The sequence below is a fragment of the Stegostoma tigrinum genome, chromosome 32, assembly GCF_030684315.1.
Source record: "Stegostoma tigrinum isolate sSteTig4 chromosome 32, sSteTig4.hap1, whole genome shotgun sequence".
Classification (NCBI taxonomy): domain Eukaryota; kingdom Metazoa; phylum Chordata; class Chondrichthyes; order Orectolobiformes; family Stegostomatidae; genus Stegostoma; species Stegostoma tigrinum.
This window is the reverse complement of record NC_081385.1, coordinates 318,362-331,156: the sequence shown is the minus strand read 5'-3', so window position 1 is coordinate 331,156 and position 12,795 is coordinate 318,362. Positions and strand designations below refer to the sequence as shown.

At 44.8% G+C, this 12,795-nt stretch overlaps 1 protein-coding gene across 1 annotated transcript in view; it reads left to right on the top strand.

Annotated features, from left to right (window-relative positions):
- The window catches only part of LOC125466847 (out at first protein homolog), a 29,499-nt gene extending 17,460 nt beyond the window's left edge, over positions 1–12,039 (top strand). The window contains exons 2-4 of the mRNA XM_048561944.2: positions 7,172–7,306; positions 7,865–8,045; positions 8,943–12,039. Of these exons, the coding sequence (XP_048417901.2) occupies positions 7,172–7,306; positions 7,865–8,045; positions 8,943–9,208 (582 nt within the window). The 3' untranslated portion in view covers positions 9,209–12,039. The remainder of the gene's footprint in view (positions 1–7,171; positions 7,307–7,864; positions 8,046–8,942) is intronic.
- The last annotated feature ends 756 nt before the right edge of the window (positions 12,040–12,795 follow it).

Here is a 12,795-nt window from a genome sequence, read left to right as displayed (position 1 = left end):
ACTTCCAATAGAGAGGTGACCTCAGTACTTCAGCTGTGGCCTGATCATTACAGCACTCCAGGCTTGTTGGCTATTTGAATTCAGTTCTGTTCTTTAACTGCATTTGATTTTTATGGTCAATCATACAGAGTGAACTTTGAGCTTCCAAACATGAGATTCTTATTCCAGATAATGAAACGTAAGGCTGGATGAACACACCAGGCCCAGCAGCATCTCAGGAGCACAAAAGCTGACGTTTCGGGCCTAGACCCTTCATCAGAGAGCTGAGACTTGACCCTCTCTGATGAAGGGTCTAGGCCCGAAATGTCAGCTTTTGTGCTCCTGAGATGCTGCTGGGCCTGCTGTGTTCATCCAGCCTCACATTTCATTATCTTGGATTCTCCAGCATCTGCAGTTCCCATTATCACTTCTTATTCCAGAGTTTGGTATTGTGAAGTTTGACTGAAATTTATTTTCCAACTCTAGTAGTTCAGCAATTTTCCTGCTGTCCCTTTGCCAGCCTGAATTCTCAGCCGCACATGCATGTGGGGAGAATGAGCCCCTGGATGATCTTTCCAAATGGGCTCATTCACTGTTTAATGAAAGGCCAGAACACGAGCAACTCCTGTTGTGGGCCCTTGGAACTCTCCAGCCGAAATCCCAAAACTGCTATAAACATCAAATCCTCAGGGGGATGATTCAGGCTACGGTCAGCTTTCTGGCCTCTCACAATCACTCCCACTCTCCACCTCTCTGTGTTTTCGTGGCTTCTTCCTGTGCAGTGAGATTCCGGGTTCACAGAGAGTCCAGTCTCACTGTGTTCCAGTGTACCTGAGAAGTGGCTAATCCTGTTGTATGCTGGACATTGACCTTTAGACATAGTTACTTTATCAATCAGGTTGGACACCCTCACCTGCTTTGTCGGATTTACTGTAACTGTGTCTAACTCTGTCCAGAGGAGGAGTTAGTCCGAGGGGTGACAGGAAGCTTGTTCTGAGGTGTTTTCATGGGGTAAGAGAGGAGATGTCAGATGTTCTGGAGGAGGAAGTTGTGCTGGCTGTGAGAGCGCACTTGGCTGAATTAGACTCTCTGACCCAGAGCTCAGTCCTGGGGGAGGGGGGTGTTGTCCCTGTCCAACTGAATGTCATCTACTCCCTCGAGCTTTCACCAGTCTCTCTCTCCCTCCCTCCATTCCCTCATCACCAGCAAAGAATGGAAAATCACTTTTTATTTCAAACAACAAAGCATTAAGAACCTCACTTCTCCCCATCTCATGAACCTGATTCCTGGTAGTGACTTTTGAGAAGATTTGTAGCTCAGGTTGAGGTTCTGGATGTGAGTTTGCTCGCTGAGCTGGAAGGTTAGTTTTCAGACGTTTCGTCACCATTCTAGGTAATATCATCAGTGAGCCTCCGACGAAGCGCTGGTGTTATGTCCCGCTTTCTGTTTATCTGGTTAGGTTTCCTTGGGTTGGTGATGTCATTTCCTGTTCTTTTTCTCAGGGGATGGTAGATTGGCTCCAAATCAATGTGTTTGTTGATGGAGTTCCGGTTGGAATGCCATGCTTCTAGGAATTCTCATGCATGTCTCTGTTTGGCTTGTCCTAGGATGGATGTGTTGTCCCAATCAAAGTGGTGTCCTTCCTCATCTGTATGTAAGGATACGAGTGATAGTGGGTCATGTCGTTTTGTGGCTAGTTGATGCTCATGTATCCTGGTGGCTAGCTTTCTGCCTGTTTGTCCAATGTAGTGTTTGTCACAGTTCTTGCAAGGTATTTTGTAGATGATGTTTGTTTTGTTTGTTGTCTGTATAGGGTCTTTTAAGTTCATTAGCTGCTGTTTTAGTGTGTTGGTGGGTTTGTGGGCTATCCTGATGCCAAGAGGTCCGAGTAGTCTGGCAGTCATTTCGGAAATGTCTTTGATGTAGGGGAGAGTGGTTATGGTTTCTGAGCCCGTTTTGTCTGTTTGTTTGGGTTTATTGCTGAGGTATCGGCGGACTGTGTTCATAGGGTACCCATTCTTTTTGAATACGCTGTACAGGTGATGTTCCTCTGCTCTGCAGTGTGTGGTGGCTCGTTGGAATAATGTTCTAACGCAGCTTCATTTGTGGGTATTGGGATGGTTGCTCCTGTAGTTCAGTATTTGGTCCGGATGTGTTGTTTTCCTGTAGACGCTGGTTTGAAGTTCCCCATTGGCTGTTCGCTCCACTGTGACATCTAGGAATGGCAGTTTGTTGCTGTTTTCCTCCTCTTTTGTGAATGTTATGCCAGTAAGGGTATTATTGATGGTCTCCTCTAATTTGTTTTGTTTAGTGATGACAAAGGTGTCATCCACATTGCGGACCCAAAGTTTGGGTTGGATGATTGGCAGAGCTGTTTGTTCGAGTCTCTGCATTACTGCCTCTGCTAAGAACCCTGATATCGGACAACAACATCAAGCTAGTGGACCTATGCCTCACCACCCACTTCACTTTCAATAACAAAACCTACAGACAAACCAACGGTACACCCATGGGATCTCCAATATCAGGGTTCTTAGCAGAGGCAGTAATGCAGAGACTCGAACAAACAGCTCTGCCAATCATCCAACCCAAACTTTGGGTCCACTATGTGGGTGACACCTTTGTCATCACTAAACAAAACAAATTAGAGGAAACCTTCAAGACCATCAATAATACCCTTACTGGCATAACATTCACAAAAGAGGAGGAAAACAGCAACAAACTGCCATTCCTAGATGTCACAGTAGAGCGAACAGCCAATGGGGAACTTCAAACCAGCGTCTACAGGAAAACAACACATACGGACCAAATACTGAACTACAGGAGCAACCATCCCAACACCCACAAACGAAGCTGCATTAGAACATTATTCCAACGAGCCACCACACACTGCAGCACAGAGGAACTACGCAGAGCAGAGGAAAATCACCTACACAGCGTATTCAAAAAGAATGGGTACCCTCTGAACACAGTCCGCCGATACCTCAGCAATAAACCCAAACAAACAGACAAAACAGGCTCAGAAACCATAACCACTCTCCCCTACATCAAAGACATTTCCGAAATGACTGCCAGACTACTCGGACCTCTTGGCATCAGGGTAGCCCACAAACCCACCAACACACTAAAACAGCAGCTAATGAACTTAAAAGACCCTATACAGACAACAAATAAAACGAGCGTCATCTACAAAATCCCTTGCAAGAACTGTGACAAACACTACATTGGACAAACTGGCAGAAAGCTAGCCACCAGAATACATGAACATCAACTAGCCACAAAACGACATGACCCACTATCACTCGTATCCTTACATACAGATAAGGAAGGACACCACTTTGATTGGGACAACACATCCATCCTAGGACAAGCCAAACAGAGACATGCATGAGAATTCCTAGAAGCATGGCATTCCAACCGGAATTCCATCAACAAACACATTGACTTGGAGCCAATCTACCATCCCCTGAGAAAAAGAACAGGAAATGACATCACCAACCCAAGGAAACCCAACCAGATAAATAGAAAGCGGGACATAACACCAGCGCTTCGTCGGAGGCTCACTGATGATGTTACCTAGAATGGTGACGAAATGTCTGAAAACTAACCTTCCAGCTCAGCGAGCAAACTCACATCCTGATTCCTGGTATTTTGACAAGTTAGGGTCTGTTTCTCACTGCTTCTTGGTTGTGTGTCTCTCACATCTTTCTTTTCCTTCCCATTCACAAAAGTTGAGAGTCAGAGTAGAGATGCTCAGATTCTTGTCTGTCTGTAAAATATGCAAATGGATATCAATTACAGTTAGACTGACAATTGAGGCTACATGACCAAAGAAAGCATCTGTAACACAATCTTTAGTTACTCATCAAAACTTCATTCACATCCGGATGTCTAGTACTCCAGATGTGGACATAGGCTGATGTCTTAGCCAAGTTTTGAGTTTTGATATCTCTGTGCCTCAGTGTGAAAGTACCTTAGACCATGTTATTCTAATGAAGTTAGTGGCCTGAGGACCTGCCAGGCCCAATCATCTTTTAATTTCAAAACTATACTTTATTCATAAAATTACTCTTTATATACATAGTCAGTGTGTACAGTCTTTGCATATGGAGAACAAACATATGCAGAGGCATTTCTTGTACAAGATTTAAATCACATATATTCGAGGCACCAGAAGGGTCTGATAATTAAAACCCCCATTTACCATTAGCAGGAAGACCTCAGACAGTGCTGTTTCCCCACTGCACCTCAGCAGCAGCTTCCCTAAGCCTTAGTGCGTCCCTCAGCTCAGAGTCCTGCACCTTGGAATATGCCAGTCTGCAACACTTGGTCAGGGTCACGCCCGTGTTTTGGAAGACCAATAAGTTTTATGCAAAACGATATTGGTTATGTATTTCCACCCCCCACACCCCCACCCCACCTCCAACACGCACGCGCACGCACAGTCCAGGGTTTCATTCATGGTGTCCCTGTGGACACATCCATATCAGACCTCCAGATGACATGGAGGATGGCTCGGGTGACAGCAATGGCGCAGGTTCAGGGAATGGGCCAGACCTGCATCTTGTACAACAAAAGAGTGCTCCACACCTAATGACCAGGTTTTTACCTGCAATGGAGGGAGAGTGGAGCTCCCAAAAGCCCAGTTTCTGCTTCACTTTGGCTATGCACTTCTCCAAACGATACTCTGAGCACCTTCAGGAAATCTGCCCTGACGGTGAAGGGGATAGAGGATCAGTTGATTTAGTTCCCAAAGGACACAGCCTCACTCTTGTCTTGATTTACCTTGGCTCTGACAGTAGATCCAAGCAGAAAATGGCATGTACAGGGAGGCTTTGACCTTCAGGCCTCTGCTGCCTGGAATAGTCACCCCCTCTCAGGCTCCCAAACTTCCTGATGGTCTTGGCAAAGGCCTCTATACAATACACAAGACAAGGAAGGGGAGAATGAGCAGCCCTATTTGACTCCGATCGGATCAGGAAGCTTTCAGATTCCCACCTACTGATTGAGACTGCACGAATAGTATAGGTGTAGAGCAATTGGATCCATTTGTAAATTCCCTTTCCATTTTGGATACCATGTCCTAATGGTCTCCAATCATTTTTCTTCCCATTTCTGATCCAATCATTTCCTGGAATTGTATTTAAATATAATCTGAGAAAATGACAGCTTCTGATGGACAGTCACTGATTTTAAATGTTAGTTCTCACACCGCTGCTTTTAGACTTTAGTTTTTGCTGATATCCTGCCAACTCAGTCACCCAGACCACTCTGGTTTGGGATAGTCAGGTATTTTCCAGGTGGATTTGGTCCTGCCTCAGGCCCTTTATCTCCTCATTGGCTGCTGTTTGAGCTTTGGACTGTTTTTTTTCTTTAAAAAAACTTCCTTCTCTACAGATTACTGGCTGTGACAGTCAGCTCAGTCGCCTCAGCTGAGGAGATCTAATCTCCTTGGTTTTTTTTACACACCTCGACACTGTCACCATATAAGACTAGTGCTTTAGCTGCTGTTTATTGAATTGTTTGGCATTTGGTAAGAAATTTGATGACCTGGGAAAATAACCCTGGTGATTGGAATCAGCAGCTTTGGGATCAAAGGTTGTTGTAATAGTTTTATTTAAAAGGAACATCTTTCAGTTTCTCAGTAAAATCTCCCACATTCAAATGAAGGATAGGCTCACGGTGGAGTTGCAGTGTGTGTGGGAAGCTGAGCAAACACTGGGTGTGAGAATGTGTCTGTGTGGGGAGCGGCTGTGAGTCATTGCAGTCAATATTCAAATGATTGGAGGAACTTTTTACAACCTCCCTGATGACTTGTCTCCTCAAACTCAAGTCCAAGGTTTAGTGATGTTTCTAGTTATTCAGTGAGTGGTGCAGATGGTCAGACTGGAACCCAAAAACTCAGATGTTATCCTGGCAAGACTCTGCACAATTTTAATGCATGTTTAATTACCCTGTGATCTGGAGGAAGGAGGGATGGATATTGAAAAGACAGAATTGGGGAGAGGGAGGAGGATGGTTTGGTGGGAGAGGGTAATGGGAGAGCGGGGCTTTCTGTGGAAAGTTGGGGCGGCTGGTGGTTGTGGTCAGTGGGAGGCTCTGGGTTTGATGGTTTCTGGCGCCCTCATGTGGAGAGAGATTTCTGATCCAATTATTTCCTGAAATTATATTTAAATATAATCTGAGAAAATGACAGCTTCTGATGAACAGTCACTGATTTGAAACATTAGTTCTCACACCACCGCCAATAGACTTTAGTTTTTGCTGACCATTGGCTGAGAGTCCAAGCTCCTTTCAGTCACGGAATCTCAATGACAAGTGGAGACTTGGGAGCTTCACACATCTTCTGTGCTTTCGCACAATAAGTAACATTCTCATTGCACAAATGCCAGGCAACGAGCATCCCCAACAGGAGAGACTCTAACCCGATATCCCTTGACATTCAATAGCATTGCCATCACTGAATCCCCCACTATCAACATCCTGGGGAATTACCAATGACTAAAAATTGGCCAGGACTAGCCACATAAACACAGTGTCTACAAAAATAGGTCCGAAGCTAGGAATATCACAGCAATTAACTCACCTCCTGACTCCCTAGAGCCTGTCCACCATCAACAAGACACAAGTCAGGAGTGTGATGGAATGCTCCCCACTTGCCTGGATGGGGGCAGCCTCAACAACACTCAAAAAGCTTGACACCTTCCAGGACAAAGCAGCCGCTTGACTGGCACCACATCCACAAGGTTCCACTCCCTCCACCAGCGACACTCAGTAGCAGCAGTGTGTACCATCTACAAGATGCTGTGCAGAAATTCACCAAAGATCCTCAGACAGCACCTTCCAAACCCACAACCACTTCCATCTAGAAGGACAAGGGCAGCAGATACATGGGAACACCATCACCTCCAAGTTCCTCTCCAAGCCACTCACCATCCTGACTTGGAAATGTATCCCACTCCTTCACTTGCTGGGTCAAAATCCTGGATTTTTCCTCCCTAAGGGCATTGTGGGTCAACCCACGGCAGGAGGACTGCAGCGGTTCAAGAGGGCAGCTCACCCCCACCTTCTCAGGGGCAACTAGGGATGGGCAAGAAATGCTGAGCCCAGCCAGTGACACTCACAACCCATCAATGAATAAAACAATCTAATAACATTTTTCTGTTCTCTCTAACCGTCTGCTCCTACGAAGGATGTAAAGATTATCCGTTCCCTGATATTGGGCGAGTTGGAACGAGGTCAGAGACAGTTCCAGGGTTTGTGTTTCATTACCAGACTCCACAAGAATGAAATGATTCCCAGTGAATCGATGGCCAAGCTGCGTCAGGTAAGTTGGGAAGTGTCAGAAACTGAAGCTCCTGTCAAACCTCTTTCCTGCCTCCTCATGTTTTCAAACCCCCTCCCCTATTGCTGCGTTCTCCCCTAACCGCCTCGGGATCTCTGCTGCTTCATTTCTGGGTTCCCCTCCCCTGCCTCCCTTCCCCGCCCCTTTCCCCCATCATCTCTCCCTTCTCCCCGCCCCCCTTTGCTTCTCGCTTTCAGGCACATTAAAACCTACGGATTTGACAAAAGTTTGGGATTTTCTGGCTCGTTATCCCGTTTTGAAGTTGGATCATCTGTTTTGCTTTGTGTTACTACCATGAAGCATTATGGGATCTTTTGTTATGTGAAAGGTGTTAGATAATTGGAATGTGGATTCGATTGGTGGCTCATTTAGGGCAGATCTTTGGTTGATGGTCTGAATAGCCTGATTTTTTTAATGTTCTTTGTTTTTGTTTCTCTAGTTGCTGTATTTGTCAGGTTTGTTTTTGAAATATTGCTTTGTCAGCTCCTGCCTGAGCTCAGTCGGCTGACCCTTGAGTCTGTTCTCGTTCTGTCTCTACAGAAGAACCCGAGAACTGTCCGTGTGGCCGAGGAACAGCGAGGTCCCGAGCACCTGTACATGGATGTTGCAGTGAATTACAGCAAGGCCCGCCGCCTGAGTGCCCACATCAACAGCGCCTGTGCAGAGGCCACTGATGCAGTCTACTCCAGGCAGAGCGATGTGAAATACTGGATCCAGAAAGGTTTATGTGACAGAGATTGATCAGAGAATCTGGACGAGACTATTTAGTCCTTTTAAAGCCTGTCCTGCTGTTCGGTTTTATTTTGCTCCATCTATACATCAACTGTCAGCCTCCTTGTCCAACTTAAATCTTCATAATCTCAGCTTTAAAACTCCAGCATCAATAGTTTTTTTTCCGGGGGATAGCTCCAGATTTCTAGTTTCCTGTGTGTGTGAGGAAGTGTTTTTGAGTTTAACCCCTAAACTGTCTGGCTCATGTTTTAACATTTAGACCCCCCCCCACCCCGCTTCCCGTCTCGGAAACTGATGTCTGGTTCTCGCAGACAGGCAGATCAGAGACTCTCATTCACATCCGCAGAGAAACATACAAATGCTAAATTGATACCAAAAGTAATGTAAAGAATTGCAGATGCTGGAAATCGGCAACAAAAGCAGATTGCTAGAGAAACTCAGCAGGTCTGGTAGCATCTGTGGAGAGAAAGCAGAAAGCACAGATTATCTTCCCAAATGCTGCTAGACCTGCTGAGTTTCTCCAGCAATTTTTGTTATTGTTGCAAAAAACAGGCCACTTGGGTTGAAGGTGTTCCTGCAAACTGCTGTCGCCTGCGTGAACTTACAGTTTTGATCAAATTCACCAGCCAGATTCCCAAATCGATTCAGCACCATTTTCCTTTCTGCCTGTCTCCAGGTTATCCCAGAATGTGACTGTGTAACTTGCGGCAAGCTGACTGAGTTATTGTATGATTCACACAGTACAAGGGTGACCTTCAGTCAGTGCAGTGTAATCAAAGAGAGCGGTGGGGGTAAAGGGGATAGGGAGGGAGGGGAGGGCCTGCAGTCTGGGTTGGGATGTGGAATAGGCCCCAGGGTTGACCTTTTCTCTTTGGGTTCCGTACAGGTATAGATCCTTCGATTTTCGAAGTGGTGGCAGTTTCCGAGGACGTGCCGCAATGCCGGCTGAGTCGGGATCGCTGGAAGGGCTGTATCTGCCGCTACTCCCTCTGTATCGAGTGGTACCCATGCTTCCTGAAATACTGTCGCACAAAAGACCCTGCCGGCAAGACCAGCTCTTACAAGTGTGGCATCAAAAGCTGCCAGAAATGCTCGCATTTTGACTTCTATGTCCCGCAGAAACAGCTGTGCCTGTGGGATGAAGATATTTAACCATTTCCATCGCCCATTTGCTCGGACCAGCTGACAGAAGATGGCTGCAGGGGAGAGTTGAACCCCCACACCCTCACCCCTTGTAGACAGAATCCGATGGGACTGGGGTTCAGTGAGGGAAATTCCGGCTTGTGCTCAGTCACCTCCCCCCTTGCCCCTTCCCTAACTGGGCAGGGGCACTGGAGTTCGTAGGCTTATTGGATCGGTAGTTCCAGTTTGGGACAGGCCCCCGACCCTCTCCACTCCCCTGTACGGACCAAGGAGGTTTCAAATGTCGCTGAGGACCTTGCCTGTGCATTGGGAACTCTTACTGAGTGTCTATCATTAGGGTTTGTCTGATTTACCCTCTCATTACTTGGAGGACTAACTAATATCAGAGTTTACTTAAATTCTGATTAATTCCAGTGCTGTTTTCCAACAGTCCAGATGGTGAGATTATCTGGGTCCATTCACAGTAGTGAAATTCCAGAGGAGAATTTCCAATCTTTCTGGTTTCTGAAACTTCAGTAATTAAAGTCTGCAATATATTGATGTTTGCTGAACAAGTTAGATACCTCTCAGGTCAGGCAGTGGGGTGTGGGGCTCAGTTTATTTGACTCAAGGAGGGAGTTAAACCTGAGTCAGAGAGAACCACGTTCCACTGTAGGCTTTCCTCCACCTTCACCCACCTTTAACATAATGCTCAACCCCACCCACCCCCACATTTGTGACCAGCATCTTATCAGCTTCACAGAGTGGTCCAGTCTTTCAGGAGGAGGTTCTCACTGATTCCGCAGGCCAGGGACTGACTTGTTGAATGGTAGCAGGATACTGTGTTTTCTCCAGTGTTGGACCTCCATCCTGAACTTGCTGTTTGTCAGCAACCACTTGGATTTGTGATTGCCCTTATTTTGTGTCAGAGAGGCTTGTGATTGAGATTTTGTTGAAGTCTGAGCCTTGGCTGTTTCAGTTGTGTTCAGGTGTCCTGGTTCAGAACCAGCTGCGACTTATGGAGGTCTGAAAGTCTGCAGTTAACAGTTGTGTTGTCTACCAGAGGTGGCGGGTGGCACCTGAATACCAAGGAAAAATGGGAGAAATTGGTAGATTCTTGTCATCTCCTCAGCGTGTTTCACCATTGTTGCCTTAATTTCCCTTAATGTATAACACATTCTGCAGCTAGTGACTTGGCTGTGACTGACCTGTGAAGATTGAACTTTGCAGATTTTGGGAATGAAATAATGGGATTTATAGTTTCGCCAAGATACTTTTCTTCATCTTTTAACCACTTAGTTTCTTTGTTGATTTAGTCTAAATATTTCAAATGGTTCCAGTTCTTTGTACCGCTCTGTGTTTGCCAGTCACCACAAGGAGAAGGATTTTCTACTGTGTATATGCTATTTGTAAAGACATCCGTCCTGTGAAACTCTGTGAGTCAGTGTTTCCAAAAATTGAAGAATATAGTGTTTTTCAAAGGATCATCCTCCTTGACCTGAGTTCTCCAGAAGCCAGAGTCCTTTTAAATTTCAGTTTAAACGTCTGAATCACCCCCAGAAATTATTCATTGCAAAATGGAAGTCTGAGGGTTAGCTGCAAGGAAAGAGTTTAATCGTTGCCACAGTATTGAGTTCTTATCAGTGTTTTCCCTGAGGAATGTGTTTGTGAATTAAAAACTTAAATGAAACTGAGTAACCAAAGATCTGGGAAGCTGTCCCAACTCCTTTTGAAATCAACATTTCCTTCTTGTGAAGGAATCTCTGGGTGATTGAGCATGCATCCTCTTTGATCCTTCAATAACTTTGCTTCTCAACTTTTCACCAGAAATGAAAAGAATATCAGACTGTGACTTAAATTTGAGTTTCATGGTCAGTAACTGAGCATCGTTTGAGAATTGGTGCCTTAACTCAACTTATAAGTCAGTGTTGCAGATTTGATGCTCTGCACTGCCAGGTTGTGCCAGATAAAGAAATATATTTTAATTTGCAGGTGTTTGGCTTCAGGTTCTTACTTGTCTGTTATAATCAGTTGTCTTGCTTACTGATGTTGGATTGGAATGTGACTAGATCTAGCATCACTTGGTGCAGTGATAGCTGATGCTGTGATGCCATATTCTGACAGAGTTCTTGAACCATTAATTGGCCACAGACTGGGAGAGAGAAATGTGTGAGAGCCCAGACTAAACAGATCACTTTCAAATCTGTGATCCCTTGGTGATTGTTCTTTCATTCTTCCTCCTCATTGGTGGTCTGAAGCCATGTTTGTTTTCATTAATCTCCTGGTCTCAAATGTAATGCTAATACTTTACAAAGGCTTTCAGAGTAGCTGTTACTTCTGATAAAGATTTCACGGAATCAAGCAGTAACTGCACCCTCGATGGGAGATCCTTGCAAAATAAATGCTGATGAACTAGATTTGTCATTTATCAGATTGGTCAGTATTCAGATATTCATGAAGAAACTGAGTCCACATTGCACCTTAGAACAGATTCATTATGCAGTCAGAGGAGGTTTGTTTGCTTCTAGATGCCGTGGTGTTGGTGCCAAAGTTTTGGGGTGTTGAGGAAATGCTTGTTTGGAGTGGGAGAATGTTTTGGGGTACCATGACAACAGGGGAATGTTTGGGGTATTGCGGTGATAGGGGAATGTTTTGGGGTGAATCAACAGTGCACATGCCTTCACTGCAATAACTCTGCAGAATCTCACAAAGTGCCTTCAGTATTTCAGAAATATCCTAATAAATAAAATTATTTTTGTATTATTGTGTAAAAATAAAAGATTGCTTTATTCATAAAAGAAATTAACTCTGTTTGCATATTTGGAGAATTTATTGGATTCGATAATAAACTCATGCATTGGTGACACCTATTTCTTTGTGATAGATTTGAATTGATTTGCTGTCTCACTTCTCTGCTTCCATTCGGGTATTTAACTGATTCTTGGTTATTAAGTTGGTGTGAGCTTCAGGAGGAGGGAGAAGAAAAGGTTGTGGGAGGGAGGTGGAGGTGATGAAGGATGGTGAATGAGGGGGAGTGGAATAGCCTGGGAAAAAGGGGAGTGTAAATGGTTACAACAGAATAACCAGGAAGTGTAAGGCAGTTGATGAAGAAGAGGAAGCTTCAATGAGCAGGTTATCTAATGACAGTAAATAAAAGTACAACTATTAGGACAGAAGAATGTGGAAGACAGTATAAAACAGAAGATATTGCACAGGTAACAAGAGAATATTCAATGAAGATTAAAATTCTCAACGCACATGTGAATAGGGAACTGTGTACGGAATTCTGTGAGATTGGGATTTAAATGATTTAGAGTGAAAGATTTTGGTAAGATTGAGAAATGTGTATGTGATGACACTAACTGCTCCCCCCTCCATCTGATTGTGATGTTGGACAAGTCTGATCCCAGTAACATCAGATGTTTGTTTGTTTTCAGTTGGTTATTGCAGCCAGTCACTACACATTTACACACAGTTCCCAATGTTCTTTTGACACAAGACAGCAATGTGGTTGACCCTTAACTGCCCGCTGGGCAATTAGGGATGGGCAATAAATGCTGCCTAGCCAGCGACTCCCTCATCCCGTGAATGATTAAGGTAAAAAAAGGTCCTATTGT